At 42.2% G+C, this 16,367-nt stretch overlaps 1 protein-coding gene across 1 annotated transcript; it reads left to right on the forward strand.

The window, feature by feature from the left end:
* Positions 1-458: 458 nt before the first annotated feature.
* On the forward strand, positions 459-16,035 carry lmf2b (lipase maturation factor 2b). The gene is made up of 14 exons (XM_072672959.1): positions 459-905; positions 5,783-6,036; positions 6,490-6,518; positions 7,404-7,597; positions 7,796-7,977; positions 8,938-9,067; positions 9,275-9,409; positions 10,382-10,487; positions 10,573-10,669; positions 11,904-12,083; positions 13,047-13,215; positions 13,385-13,496; positions 14,728-14,836; positions 15,202-16,035. The coding sequence occupies exons 1-14, from the start codon at positions 497-499 to the stop codon at positions 15,538-15,540; spliced, it is 2,445 nt and encodes an 814-aa protein (XP_072529060.1). The 5' UTR covers positions 459-496; the 3' UTR covers positions 15,541-16,035.
* The last annotated feature ends 332 nt before the right edge of the window (positions 16,036-16,367 follow it).

Raw genomic sequence — 16,367 nt, forward strand, 5'->3', positions numbered from 1 at the left:
GCTCACAACAGAAATAGACATCTTACACTTGTGCAGTGACATGGCCATTTATACCTTCTACCAGGTTCTACCAGGCATTTACACTCTTCTACAATTTCATGCATACGGCTAGCAGTCGTCGTACACTGCGATAAATGTGGTTTGTCTGTTCATACTTTGAGCGAACACGAGATTCATTCATTTCATTCAAATATTAAATACTAGTTATTCATTAATTACTTGTTAAGCGGGGTAGTGTTTCTTTTTTCCACCGTGTGACATTATGGATAAATATATAAATATGCTTAAAGTTGTTATATTTTTCAATAAACCTTTTTTCGGACCTGTAAACACATTACGCAGACGTTACAATGTATTTATTTACGTGAATAATTGTTAATCTGCCGTGAGACTCGGCTCGAACGATTCACTGAAAAGAACCGACTCTAGAGAGTCCGACCCGAATAGATCATAGATTCAGATTTTGTTTCCTGTATTTTCGCCTGATCTATTAGCTATGTGGATCCCAACATCTCTATATTTGTCATCTGAGCCCATTAGGCACAGATCAAGCAAAGCCAATGGACTTTCAAGGAAGATTCAAGATTCATTCCGGGCTATTTGGACGCTTCTCTGCGTAGCGCTGAAGGAGCTGCTTTCGTTTCTCAGGCGGGCCTGTACGCATGTGCTCCATGTGCAGAATAAGCCCCACCCCTCTCTTCCCACTGGCCTTTTCCCCCTCAAAGCCCAAACTCCCGCTCAGACGTTCAAATTCCTCGACTTTCTGAGGGAAAAAAGTGTCAGCGCGGTCCTCGGAGTGAAGTCTGGAAAAATGGGAGAAGTCCGGATCCCAGCGCAGATGTTTTTATGGAGTCTGGCGATCGTGTATTTGTTCGCCTTTGCATCCATCTACATCCAGATACCAGGTAGGAAGTGTCACTTCTTTCAGAGGGCGGTAGTGGGGCTTGGGCGCGGCGCTCATAGCCGTGGTCGGGCTGCAGAGTCGACACCAAACTTTCTCCGCTGTTCAGGAGCGTTGCAGACACCTAATAGCTGGGCTACTAACCGTGCGCGCGCCCGGCTGACCCGGTCCCCTCTGCCTAATGGAGGGGACGGGGTCCAGGGAAGGACCGGAGGGTGGCTGAATGTTTGACTAACTGAAATTCCTGCCGAGGCGAGCTAACTTCTCTCTGTTTCCTCGTGGCAGCCGCGGTCTCAGCCTTGATGCTAGCGCTCAGACCGGTGCCAGCTGGTAACCTGACCACAGCCAGGGCATCTGCTGGCGGTCTGAAGCTCGCCTTGACCGAGTAGGTTGTGAAAGGCATTGCTTCTAACCGAAAGCGGTAGTGGTGGAAGAGTTTAAGCAAAGTCGAGTCACTTCAGCAGATTTCGGAAAATTGGGGGGGGGGGGGGAGGAGACTCAGCATCCCCTTGCGGCACGTGCGAAAATGACCCGTCATCACTCCCCGTGTCCACGTTTATACCCCCTTAACCAGACGTGTCCTCCTATCCTGCACAGAGCGGAAGCTGGAGACAGAGAGATGGGCTCTGGAGCAGGGCGCATATAATCGCGTTGCTGTAAAAACAAAAGCCGCTGTCTTTGCAATAAACACGTATCTCCGTTTTTGCCGTTTTTCAAGAGCTGCTGCAATATGACTGGAAGAAAATCTTTCCACTTTGACTTCCATTGAAAGTTAAGAAGGCTGTAGTAGGCTCCTTACTCCTCCTGTAAAGTAGCCATTTTGGAGATGCAACGTTTTTCCTCAATAGGAGATGATCCTGGGTCCAGTTAAAGCCCCCGTGGTTCATTATGGCAACAGCAAGTAAATAGCTGGGCCAGTTTTGGCCCCCAATAGCAGCCACGTTTAAGGTTTCCAATGGCATTTGAGCTCTGGGCCCTCAAGCAACCTACCATGCATATTGTTTGTACAGTAAGCATTCTGGGCAACTGTGCCATTTGTGGTTAACTTCCATAGAAAGTGAGGAACACTGCAATTTTGGAGATCGGTCAATGCTTTTTTTCCCCCTTCTAGCGCTTGATTGCAAGGAGTCACTTACGGGTCAGATATGGCAGCAGCAAGTGTACTGAGGCCCAGCTGGAGAGGCCACATTTAAGGCTTGTAATGTCATCTGCACACTGGGTCACACGTGGCCCATATGCAACCGGCCATGTAAATTGCTTGTAGAGCATTTTTGTGGACCATAACTGGCACGACTATGCCAGCTGTGTTCTGGCATCCAGATTTGGACGAAGGTGTATTTATGTATAAATGTGGGCCTAACATGGGCTCGGACTCATTTGCCGTCTGGGTTGCATTGCAGCCGTGATATGTGGGATATATATATGGAAATTCACAGTTATCCAGCTGTAGGTTCATCACAGCTCGGCGTGTCTCTGTTTTTCATAAACTTGTAGACCGAAGTCATGGACTACAGGATGATGTATGATCCATAACCACCCAAACAAGGTGTCCCAGTGACTGTTTAGGACCTCTTCCAGAAAAAAATCGCCTGAGGATAAGTGTCTCTCAGCAACGTTACCCAACACCACAACTCCAATCTACACAACAGAGTGATAAACGTGATACACTGAAAACACTCGGTATTTGTTCAGGCAGTGCTGGCATGCATAGAAAAGGCTGCCCTAGGAGCAGTGGCACAACCAAGCCCTGCCCCCAGGAAAGCAGAATGGTGGTTCTAAATATTAAGCCATAGTTCTGAATAACGTCTTTCAAAACATTAATAATATTAACGTTTAAATAAGTAAAACTAACTACAAAGCTCCTGATTCAATTGGATACAAATTTTTAAAAGCAGTATATAATGCAAATATATAAGGAATGCCTAAAAATGTCCCTGCCAGTTACAGTTACCAGAATATGGGTTTCCTCTGGGTGCTCTGGTTTCCTCCCACCTCCCATAAACACATGGTAGTTGAATTGGCTATGCTAAATTGCCCCATGCGGGTGTGTCAGTCAGCGGATGTGTGCAGTACCCTATGATGGACTAGCGTTCTGTCTAGGGAATATTTGTGCCTTGTGCCCAAATATTGTGTGATTCCAGAAAACGGTCACTGTCAGAACTGACCCACCTGTCATCCACTAGCATTAGTTCAGTAGTAAACTTTATAATGAGAGATGCTTATTCTATTAACACCGGTGTCTAAACACTGAACATAAGCAGAACTTAATAGCACCGTAACCCTGAGCACTAGCCATAATGCGCACTGCTGTCCAATAAAACCATGCATCTTGACGTTTGCCTGTTTTTAGTTTTCTCCATCATTTGAGACCTGTAGCTGGCCTGTGTAATATGTAAATATATTGCTGGATAAATGGACCAATAGAAATTATAGAAAGATTTTAATTACATTTTACATTGACCTCTATTCAAAGTTAAGAGCATTTTTGCCTTCCTCTGTAAATTCACCATTTTGGAGATGCATGTTGTTGTTGTTGTTGTTGTTGTTGTTTTTATTTTTAATTGGACAGCAACACTACGTAGAGACATGTATCGGGATATACATACATACATATATACAAACAACTCAAATGATTTACATAGCTTAGCTGGGGTTGCCCAGGGCTGTTTGGATTGAGCATGCACAAAGATGTTACAGTGACCGAGATTTACAGTACCTCACTCGTACGTTGGGGAGGCTGTCATTCCTGTTTGCTTGCTTTATACACCTCTATCTTTGGCGGTTAGCTGTTAGTGAAAAGGAAATCAAAACTAACCTGGAACTACCTGTTTTCAAGAGGGTAGATCAGGGTGAGGTGTTGGCTCTGCAGAAAATGGTTGCATTTCAATATAAGACACAACTGGGGTTAGACTCTGCTCTTTCCACGTGCTCCCCTGTCAGCTCTGATCTAATATAGATGGACAGTCTAGTTCTAATAGTTGTTAGTTCTGGTGCACTGGGTCTGATTGCTCTGTGTTATGCGTGTGTTAACTGTAAAATAATACACCATGATGCATCAGTCTGAAGGTGGCAGTTTAAGTTCTGTGACCTGTGAATGTTAGGATTTGTTATAATCAATGGCACCAGTATGTGATTTGTGGGCTAGTTTGGGCACCTGGTTCAAATGATTGACAGTTTGGAGCAATGTAGGCCTATTTGCATCTGTGCTATTGCACCTGTGCACGCCACATTTATTTATTTACACTATTTATTTATAGTGATGCACCGATCCGATATTATGACCGGATATCGGTCCCGATATTAACAAAATTAGCTGGATCGGGGATCAGATAATTAGGCTGATCCATGGAACCGATCCTTTTACTTTAATTTGTTGGTGTGAGTCTGAACTAGGCAAGTTGAAACAGGTGAGCTTGAGCAGGAAAAGCACAAAACTATGCAGATATCTGGTCTTTTGGTTTATTATTAGCTACTAAAAGAAACCAGCATTACAAAAAATGAAATTATGGAAAAGTAATTTAATGTAAGTGTTGTTTTTTTTGTTGCTTTTTTTTTTCCCTCCCCTTCATATCTTACTGCACTGCACAACGCTAAGTACTTCCTCTTGTCACATTTGCGTATTCAGTGCATTTTTGTTTAATATGCAAAACTCTGAATTACCCGAAAGCAACGGAATCAAATCATTTGAGATTTTGTGATTCATTGAATCATTCCCTAATGAATCATAGTCATCTTGCTTGGGGCAAAGATTTACACCCCTAATATGTAATCCTCAAGCTGCTATGGGAAAAATCATTGGCATCTCAGCAGTCAAGTAGTCCGACCTCTTAAAGGTTTGACTACTACTACTACGCATGCTGTACAATTACTGCTGCATTCCTCTGAGGGCTGAAAGTCTTCCGCTCTGATTATAATGTACGTTTCTCTTGCTTGGGCGGAGTGGCTTAAGGCAGAGCAAGATCCTGTGCCAGAGAATTAGGGAGAGAGGAATAGTGAATAGGTCAGAGAGAGAGAGCAAGAACTGAATGAAAACGGCATGACTCACACGTTGGCCTTGACGCGGTATACATGTTTGTGCGTTGGTACCAAGCTGCCAGACACACTCTCCGTAAAGGCGTCACTACTGCCGCGGAATGCTGTTGCCAAAAATGGGGAAGAATGGCTTCCTTGTTGTTGTTGTTGTTGTTGTTGTTGTCTGGGTTTTTTTTTAGTGATTAACCTGAATCCTCCACAAAAATATGCCCACCCCAAAAAAATTGGCTCTGGCCTCTGGTTTTGTGCAACTGGCCTCCGAACTTTTTGCTGTTCCACAGCATGCGCAGTGTGTGATGATCCCTGTGCTTGTGCTGTTTCACACAACCTCAGTAAAACCACAATTGCACTTATATGAATTCTAAAATTTCATTTTTGCTGGTGTTGCAGCTCTAAAATTGAATCCATTGTTTATAGGGCTGGGCTACATGACAAATTATCATATTGTAAAAAATGTTATCGTGATGCTTTTCTAAGCATATTGAGGATATCATCAGCGCTTAAAGGACACTGATCAACTTCACATTTTCATTGCAAACAATGTAATTAGTCTAGTTTAACTGGATGAAGTGCTGCATATTTTGAGTAGAAATCACTGTACTCAGTACAAGAGAGTATCTGAATAGTTTTAAGAGCCTGTCTCTACCAAAGCATTATTTCTGCGATCACGTCTGTCGCAGTTATTGTGAAAATTTCTTTAAATATCGTGATACAATATTTTGATCATATCGCCCAGCTCTAGTTGTTCATCTTTTAAAGGATTGACAACAAAATTGGTTACATTTGTAAACTGTTAAATGGAAAGTTGTCCACTGTTGCTTAAAACTGTGTTTGTGTGTATGAATCCAGGTCTATGTGGAGATGATGGTGTGGTGCCTGTGCGTCTCTTGGTGCCCCGTACACCGAGTCCTCTGCTGGAGCAGCTGCAGGCCGCCCCGTCCCTTTTCTGGCTGGGTCCGACCCTGGGCCTTGGACCCCAGCAGTGCCTGGAAATCATCTGCCTGTTGGGGGTGCTCCTGAGCCTGGGAGCCGTACTGCTAGGAGCACTCAGAGACAGCCTGGTCTACCTCTGTCTCTGGGCCCTTTACCTCTCTCTCTACACTGTGAGTAGCATCTCCATCACAGTGTTTCTCTGACCCTCATCCAGTGTGTTTATTTTGCAGACCACTATAGCATCTAGAGTCTGAAGTAAAGTGATTGAAAGCTCCTGGAGTTATGTGCTAGACCTCAGACTCTGTAGTCTCCACAGTGACCCCAGCATATTCTTGCATAAATCCTTTTTTGTCTTTTTTTATTATTATTATTTATTTACCTTCCTGGCATGATGCAAATCTGTCAAGTCCATCATGTCCATCCGACACTGTGCCAGAATGTCCTGCTGAATAAAAATGATCAATATTGGAATAAAATCCTTTTACGTTGTTTTTAGTTGAGGTTTTTGTGTGACAACAAGGATATTTGTAAATGTATGATGAATTTTAGTAAACATCAGTTCGTTCCCTCTGTGTCTCCGTTATTTCTGTTAACTGGTTTAATTTCTTTTTTGTTATTAATAGGTTGGAGGAGACTTCCTTCATTCTGAATGGTAAGTCCTGTATTGTCCTTTAAGTGTTGATAATGAGCTTCACTTGTGGATTTGCCCCAGGTCATTGATGCATCCATCAGCCAGGTTTTAGAAACCAGTTGTAATCTCACTAATCCATTGAATTATTTGCAAATGAAATGATCAACACCTGCAGCAGTTCAAGGCTGTGTTTGCGCATGTGTGTGTGACAGAGAATAACTTTCTTTTGTCTGCACATGCCCCAGGCTGTTTACCTAGCTTTATGCAGAACCCAAAAGTACATTAGATGCTACCCTGGCTATGTTAACAAGTTGCATAAATACAAATCTTAGTGAATAGATATTATGTGTGTGTATCGAGCAGTTGTTGCTCTAGTAATCAGTAACCTTGTCCTTCACAAGTTTCACACAGTTTGCCCTTATGATATTTCAAAACTGGTATCTGTTGTTGTGTTTAGTGGATTTTGGATGAGCAGAATATTTACCTTGACTTTAGAAAACTATGCTGAAATTTGATTATACTACATGTCTAACCCTTCAGAAACACACAATAGCTTTCTGTATAATATTTATACAAATGGATTAAGTATGGACTGCCATTTCTAGAGTGTGTTTAAAAGACTAGACTAGAGTTAAAATAAACAAATGTGATGTAAAAACAAGAAAACAGTCAACTATTTATATAAATAAATAAATAAAATATGCTTGGTCACAGAACTAGATGCTTTAAGGGGAAATGCAGGAATTAAAAGCATGAGAATATAGTAGTTATGCAAATATGAGGGTTTTCCCTGCTCTTAAAGAACTAATCCATCTAATAACCTTTTAGTGGAAGTGAGTGTGTTGGAGAGAAAAACACTGGACCAGCCCTGAGGTACCTTAATAAAGAAAGCTTCTTCTCTTACAGGGACAGCCTGCTGTTGGAGGCGGGGTTTCTGGCCTTCCTGGTAGCCCCCTTTGGCCTTCTCCGAAAATTCTCTAGTCATGGGCACCACGATTCTGTGACCTTCTGGCTGACCCGCTGGCTGTTCTTCAGGCTTGTGTTTTGTACAGGTGTGAGCAAGCTAGCCAGCGGTGACCCTTCCTGGTGGGACCTCACAGGTGTGTATTTTTGTGCTCAAGATGAATGTGGTCTTATTGTTTCCTGCTACTATTGGTAAAAAAAAATAAAATCTTAAAACATTCTCTAGGATCAGAATTCAAAACATAATCTACACAGATCAGTGAAAGACTTTACCTCAGCCTCACTCTGAGTCCAGGGGGTTCTCATCATCCACCATCTACCAACCTCATTTACAGCACTGGGTCGGCATTATGAGACTCAAGCTAGCCCCACCCCTTTGGCCTGGTATGCCCACCAGCTCCCGGATTGGCTGTCAAAGCTTGGTGCAGTTTGCATAATTGAAGCTGAGATTGTCGTTCCCCTGCTGATGTTCTTTGCTCCAATTCGTAGTTTGAGAATCTCCGCCTTCTACATCCAGGTAAGTTATTTGTGTAACGTTTTTCCTAGGGCTCCCAAGTGGTGCAACTGTTTAAAGCTGCTTAGAATTCACCACAGATGCAGATTTCCACTGCGTACAACTTAGCAGCAAGTGCAGCATTAAATGTTCTGCCACAGCAGACGTACAGGGTCATATGAAGTTCAGGCGTTTTCAACTTGTGGCGTGCCAAGCATCGGCCGAGCTGAGGGATGTAGGAGAGCTGTGGGTGTGTCTGGTAGTTTCCTTCAACATGGAGGAAAGGCTATCTGTTTCTGAACACAAGCTGTACGATACCAGTCTGAAAACCTGATGGGACCGATTATAAAAGATTTAGCATGGAGGCAAGTGTCTGTTGGTCTTACAGGTTTGTAGTTACCAGGATTTAAACTAGCTAAGGGGAAGTAACCTCTGAAATAAACTTGCAAGCTAGCATGCTGTCTCCATCACCATAGCCATTACACAAGTAGACCCTCCCTCGCTAAAGAGTGCGCCTTACACTTTTCCGCCCAACTGGTCCTGTTGTCATGGCCTTGTTAGTTTGGTTCCTGGTGATGTCAAAGCCATCAATAGTCAGGAGTCCCAGAGAGCATTATCGGTCTGGCTCTCTCAAGTGGGTCTCATGGCCCTCCCGATCACTGTGCGCAATGCTAACCACAGTCGCCATGTTGGCGCTATATATACTTATTTATTTTACCCAGTTCTCCATACTTTTAGTAAGCCAGTTACTCAGTCCACTCGTTCTCTTCCCCTATCTGTAATGCTTCTGACATTGGGAAGGGGAGGACTGATGCATGCCTCCTCCAACACATGTGCAACCAGTCACCACCTTGCAGATGCCTGCTTTTAGACAGCATCACACTAGAGAGACAGACAGACACGTTTTCAGGCAGCCATTATTCTCATTTAAACAAAACCACAGTATTTGTGTTTGTTATTGGGGTTTTTTTTCTCTCCTTCTAGGTGTTTCTGCAGCTGTGTTTCATCCTCCTGGGTGGTTTCAGCCTGTTGCACTTGCTGACCATTGCACTGAGCTTTTCTCTGCTGGATGATGAGCAGTTCAGCTGCCCCAAGAAAAAGGCTAAGACTAAGAGTATGCCCTTATCTGAAATATGGATTTTGCTGTAAATGTGGTCATTTTGAGCCCACAGCTAAGTGCCGTTGACCACACTTGTGCTGTTGAGCTGGAAAGAGGAGTGTTGTGGGTGTTATGTGCTAAATTGTGGTGATAGATTATTGTGTGAAACAGACTTCCTAGAACTTCTATTAAATTCTCTCTGTGCTTGCATTCCACTTTCAGCTTGGAGCCAGTTTTTAAGCTCAGGTCTGTTGTTTCTGGTGAAGCTGGCTGTCTACATCTTTATTGTGGTTGTTGCCATAAAACTCTTCAAACTGGAGATCAACTGGGAAAAGAAGCTTGTTTCCTCTAAAATAGGTGAGTTAACATTTGAGCGATTCAGTGCAGGGTCTCCTAAATCCGTTGGTATACACTAAGTTGCAGAATTGGGCCAGTGTGCAGTTTTTGGTTGTTCTAAAAAATAAATATACTTTTTTATTTTTGTAAGAAAAGTGTGGGATCATTTATAGTGCTCTTTTGGCACCTTTTATTTATTTTATTTTTTGAATTTTGCATAGGATAGAGCAGGGCACAACCTAACCTTGTTTGTGTTTTTTTGCCAAATAATAATAAAGGTTTAAAAAAGTATTTAGGGAAACTCACAATCAAGCATTTATGAAAAATATGCCAAATAACAGTAAATGTGTGTCCAAATGTCACAATAGCTGTAGCAGCCCAACATGTTCATCAGATACAGTGGACAGGGGAAGTGGGAACAGAGGCTAGTTGTAACTGGCTAAACAGTCTGGTAAATTGCTACAAGCGCACTTAAATTTAGCGCAGTTGTACCAGCTGAAAGAGCTAAACCTAAGTACGTACAAATGTCTGTGTTCAAATAAATATTATAATGCTTTATGAAGCAATGTGTTCCAACTAACTCTGCTGTGTGGAGATTGTACTTTAGCTTGGCAAGCTCTCCCTGTTTACAGCCTTAAAATATTATTTAAATCTTCCTCTTGTATCGTGGATGTAATAATATAGCAGTAGCCAAAAACACCTAATTGAAAAAAGCAACTTCTAAAATGGTCTTCGGGGTGAATCAGTAGACATGTTTGCCCAAATGCAGTCAGATTTCACAGATGGTGTTGCCATGAGAAATTAAAAAGATGACCAAAAGCACAGTCGACTTGGATCTGATTGACTACATAAAAAATATTACTTTCCCCAACTGTCCCCTACTACATGTTGTTGATGGTGTGATTTTAAAGTTGCTAAATGTTTATTGGTTATTCATTCATTGGTTATTAACGATGCGTATTCAATACTGATTTAACCATTTCTTTCCGACAGACTTCCGTCGTAAGGACTTTGATGGGTTTGTGATGCATGTCCAGGCTCTGACCATTTGGGTGGGAGTGCTTTCCCTGACTTGGGAAGCAGTAGCCACTATGCTTAAGTAAGATCTGTTTGGTTTATTTTTCTGGTTTTATTAACAGTTAGTGAGAATGTTACCAAGTCATTGCGAATGTTCTCTGTTGCAGATGTGTGTGTGCCCGAGGCATCCTGAACAAGCTCTTGGCTCTCGTTCAGTGGGCCATCTTCACTGCTGCTACTGTGGGTGTATTTGCCCTCAGTCTAGTAAGTAGCCACATGAAAAGATTCAGTTATGTCTGACCCACTTTATGCAGAAGAGTAGAGCCGGCCTGGATGCCTTTTTACAGGCTTCGAAAAGTATTTGCTATTTCCAAACAAGATCTGGAATAAAGTTCCATGCTAGAATGATTTCCTAAGCGCTCCTTTTTAATTTAATTTAATTAATTTATTTATTTATTTTATAAAAGCTCTGTAGAGATTCCATCACATCACCCACCCCACCTCCTTTTTCTTAAAACCTTTAAACTATTTTTAATAGAATGAAATCAGCTCATAAAATAGTATCAACATGTGTTCTGTGACTTTTACACACTTAAATACAGCTGGTCTTCAGCATAAATATGGAGATCTCTGGAGATCTACTTTTAAAGCTTTTACGTAGTTGCACTCTGAACTGGGGTATTGTGCATGAATTAATAAGGGCATTCAGCTAAATCATCTGTAATATATTAATTTGTAACATTTTCTGTGATGACTAGTGTCCTATATCGAGCCATTTGCTGATGAACTGTTTTGTAGTTGAGGCTCATGTGTTGCCCCTCCCTCCCAAATCTTTCAAAATACTAAATGGAGATTGAATATCAATGTACTGAGTACTTGAGCATTACGATTTTTTGGGGGGCAGTGTTTTTACTTATTTGTTTTCTAAATAGAAACATTACAAAAAACGGTAGAATGGGACATCTTTGGTTATTTGGGAGTATAATTTAATATATTACAGTACTGTAAGCAAGACAATGTGTAGTATTAAAATTTAAGAAGCTGACCGTAGAGAACAGTCCAACACTGCTATCAGTCGATCAAGGTTGACGCAACACTAAATAAACCACTGTCTGCCACCAATCTTTAAATGTACTGCAGAACATGGCGATACTCTCAATATATATTTTTTTTACAGCCCCATTGGTAATTATAGAAGTCTGATTTGTCTACAAAGTAGGGTTTATTTATTCATTATTTTGATTAAGGCTTTGTATCCACAGTAACCTGTGCTCTAATAGTTTCAAGTGCAAAAATAAACTGATATGTAGCTCTAGAACTGATACTCATGATCATTCTACCGAGGTGCCATATTAAGGATGTTTTCTGCTGATTATTGTGGAGACACCTTATCTACCAATCTTTCAGAACGGACAGTCAGACAGATGTTCTATTTTCTCACAAACATTATCCCTCATATTCAGTGTCACTTATTTGGCTGTCTGTCTTTTACCTTGAGGTTCCATACACTGCCGTGGTAGGCCCGCCTGGCAAAATTTTCCCAGAGGTGAGGAAGGCTTACAGCGCTGTGGAGAACTATCAGCTGGTTGCAGCGTATGGCATCCAACACAGAATGGTCCCTCCCGCAGGACGGCCTGAGCTCATCATCGAAGGCAGCGCGGATAAGAAGTCGTGGACGGTAAGGGAGACATTGAATGAGGATGGTACAATGTCCTGTAATGCACTGTAACGACAACAAGCATCCTGTGCTGTGGAATTCTAGTGCTAGGCTGTGTGGGTTTGAGTGCAATAAAACATTTTTTTAATAATCATAACAGCACCTGTAACTCTGTGTAGATGAGACCTGGGGACAATCCAAGCGCTGGTTAGGTTCTCTAGGGCTTAAAAGAGAGATTATGGATTAATACATTATCATCTGTGTCATTGTTTATAGTCTTTATGAATGGGCATTTATACCCAGCAAAGACCGAAGTATGCTTCCAGTGAGGCCCAATCAGAATAAAACGCAGTGGAAAGTCATGAAAAGAAGAAAAGCTCTCCTGCAATATTGTCTCCAAGCAAAGCTTTAAACTAGTTTAATTCCAGCCACATGGGGTGTGGGTGTGTGGGTGTGTCAAATACTGTTTAAACTGTGATAAACCAATGTAGTACAATTGGAGAACAAGCATAAAAAAGATTTATAAACTTGCACAGTAGATAAACTGAATTGGTATTTCATGCTCCTGGGCTCCCCCTACAGTTGGGAAGAAGAATGCACTTGCATTGCATTTCGGGAGTTTTGAGAGATACAGTTAAGCTGTTCACGTAAGCATTTTCCGGACTTCTTCTCCAGAGTTACACAGTGCAGTAGCAGTGTGCTGAGCCCTGAGTAGTAAATACACTGTTCTCCCTAACTGCCCACTTAACCCTGCTCAAACCAGTGCTAAAACTGACTTGATTCCACTTCATCACGTTTAGCCTTTTCGTCTTAAACACGATTCACAGCACTGAGTTATTTGTGTGTAATTTTAACTTCACGTAGGCATGAGAGAACATAAAAATCACACTGTATCCTGCTCTGCCTTTCAGGAAACTGCCTTTGCCAATGTTTTGGGTTTTTTTTTGTGTTATGCACACACTCTGTCTTCCTGTCCCACTGCAGGAACTGAGCTTCAGTTACAAGCCGGAGAGTCTGAGCGAAGTTCCTCCAGTTGTTGGGCCCTACCAGCCTCGGCTAGACTGGCTGCTGTGGGAGGCTGCTCGCGGGGAACATGACCAAAACCCCTGGTTTACAGGTCTAATGCACCGTCTGCTGCAGGGCAAACGGGATGGTAAGCTGTGTTTGAATAGGTGTAATTTACTAGGGGTGTGAAAATGCATATGCACAAATGCATGGTTGACTCATCAATCTGAATGTGACGATTCGACTGCATCCCTTTTGGAATCGATTATAATTGCATTCAGTAAGTTTACATTTTGTCTGTCTCTGTTCTATTGTAGTGGTGAGTCTGCTGCAGGTGGATGAAGCTCAGTACCCTTTTAGCCAAACACCTCCAGCTTTCATTAGAGCAAAGGTTTACCACTACCACTTTACCCAGACCACTGAGGATGGGTGAGTAGTATTTTTACACAATAACTTGTTTTGATACATAAATATTTAGATTCCTTATCTCACACACACATTATGGTACAACACAAGGTTCTAGTAATGTCAAGTAATGGATATAAACAATGTGTGTTGACTGAAAAATGCTTAATGTTCTTTAACTGTCTATTTATATATTTATTTTTTAGCACCCAGTTTTGACTCCAATTATTATACACTTCCAAATCCCACTGAGTAGCTAGCATTCTCCCCATCAGTCCTGGGGGGGATGAAGGCCTGCATTTTCTTTCTCAGTCACATGAAGCCAGTCAACTGCTTGTTTTTGAACTGTTGCTAACACAGTATCATGTTTATGTGACTAACCACAAATTTAATATCGCTAGCAGCCTAACATATTTTTAGGATTGAAATAAATAACTTGAAATGCCGTCTGACAACGAAAACATACAAAGGAGAAAGTGGAGGACAGCACCAGTGCAAAGACATTCACTGCTTGAACAATGAGCACACACTTTCTGGAGCACCTGTATAGAACACAATGTGTAGTTGCAGCTATAGACATATGATAAAGACCATTACTGCTGGGCTGTACATTACTGAAACATTTTATAAACCTGCTGCCTGTCATTTTTACACTTATAGTTGCTTTGTTCTGGTCAGAGTCCGTTAAAGAGGTTGTAAACTTGGTCAGTTTCCACCTGGTTTGGTTTGTTTTCACACAGGGAAAAATTCGGATGCGTCACAACAAACCACATGAGAATAATGTCTCCGCTTATTGGTCCGACCTGTCTGGGGCAGGAGCAAAAAAGTAAATACAGAAAGAAGGTGCTGTGTTCTGGACTAGTGCATATTTATGTGTAATTTACCAAGGAGTAAGGTCAGAGGTGGCATCTGTTCATAGCTGTAGTAGCTAATTATCTGGGCAACATACCAGGTTCACACCCGGCTAAGGGAGACGTTTAGCTCAAACTGATTTAGTACACCTGATGGTTAGGTTGGATCGAGGTCAGATCACATTCTCACGACTTGCAAACAGATCCAGAGTCTGTTTGGGACCAGACCGAGACCACCTCTGCTCAAGGGTTTCGGTGTGGTTGTTTTGGTCCGCATTGGAGTGTGATTACTGTATTCACACCTGCCCAGACAAAATTCAGACACATGACAAACTAGTCATGCTCTTCCACATCTCTGATGGGTGATATCAAAATTTTGCAATTGTGTTGTGTGCCTCTGACAGGACTCATCCGCAGGCCTGGTGGAAAAGGCAGTATGTGAGGGAGTTCTTTCCTGTAGTGCAGTTGGGTGACTCTACACTTGAGGGGCTGCTGAGTGAGGCTGGACTGAAGGTAACATAGGCTCTTGATGGTTCTCAGTACTAATCTGACTGGGATGTTCTATTGGTTTAAGTACAGGTGTAGGTTGCTTTTATTTATATACAGGAATTTGATTGACCGTGTGTGTGTGTGTGTGTGTGTGTGTGTGTGTGTGTGTGTGTGTGTGTGTGTGTGTGTGTGTGTGTGTGTGTGTGTGTGTGTTCAGTGTTTCATGATTAATTGACCAGTAGGAGTCCTCCAAAATATTTTGTGTTCCTGTAAAGCTGTCTTTTTGCAAGTGCACAGGTTTTGTGTGACTGCAACAATATATGTCTGTTATATATTTTTTATGTCAAATTGCTGAGAATGTGTGTGTCTGTGTGTTTTTCTGCATCTAGGAGAAATTCCCAGTTCAGCCTAGCTCAGACACACCTGTATCCCAGGCCCTGAGTGTCCTGCGGGGGCAAGTGAGGGGAATTTCTGGGCCCTTGGTACTTTTAACCCTGTTTGCCACTGTGGCCTCCATCTTGCTCCTGAAAGCCCTTTTCTCTCGGACCCACACCCCTAAGGGCCCGAGGTCAAAACCTGCTGCCTCTGAGCACAAGAGTAAGAAACCTAAAGAGGCCGCTGAGGCCTCTGAGAAAAGCCGTGCGTCTCACAATCGAGGAGGAAAGAAGGACAACTCCGAAGAGAGGAAGCTGGACTCCTCGGACAGAAGCCCCCGCAAGAGAAAGTGAGCTCCAACAGCCGCAATTCACCACTCTCTTTCTCAGGAAAAAAGACACGAGGGAAGATCTTGCTCTCGTGTATTTGTTTATCTAATGCCACAGTTGCCATCCAGTCCTTACATTCATTTAAATTACGTTCCTAATCACCCTTCTGTGGTCCCCAAAGTTACTTTGCTCTGCCCACCACAGGCTTTACATCACTCTCTGTCTGACAGTTTAGACCTGTTCCTCAGCGATAAAATGTGCTGGGGCTCTTAAATGATTTCTTATCTTAGGAAAATTGTTACACATGTCTTTGTAGTGGTTCAGAGACTGAGCCATTGATGTCTTCTTACCATGTTTAAGTTACATGTATCATCAGAAATAGCTTGTAATCAAGTGTAAAAGCACTTTTCTGTTTCTACTAAGGTTTTGTGTAACAAGTGTCCCATAAATGAATGTTGAGATGTATAATTTTGTCCCACATTGTAAACGGTTGACAACTATAAAAGTGTGATTTCATAACCAAGTGTTTTTCATTGAATATGTGCTTGCTTCTTCAGCTTGTGATCAAAACTTACTAAATTATTCATTTCAGACTTTAATAATTTGAGATGTCGGAATCATGTCCAAGTGTGCTTGAGATTTTGAGAATCTTCTAATCGCCACTAGATGGCAGTATAAGTGTAGCGGGCTTAGGGGCTTATAAGAAGGAGATCAAACATGCTGTTTAGTCATGCCACTTGTGAGTTTTTGAAGAAATGATTAGTTTGACCCCTGGGAGGGGCCGTACCCCCAGTCCAGTTTATTGCCCCCCTTGGAGGCAATTCCTTTCATAGTGCAGATACGAGTGATTC

The sequence above is a fragment of the Salminus brasiliensis genome, chromosome 2 (assembly GCF_030463535.1).
Source record: "Salminus brasiliensis chromosome 2, fSalBra1.hap2, whole genome shotgun sequence".
NCBI lineage: Eukaryota > Metazoa > Chordata > Actinopteri > Characiformes > Bryconidae > Salminus > Salminus brasiliensis.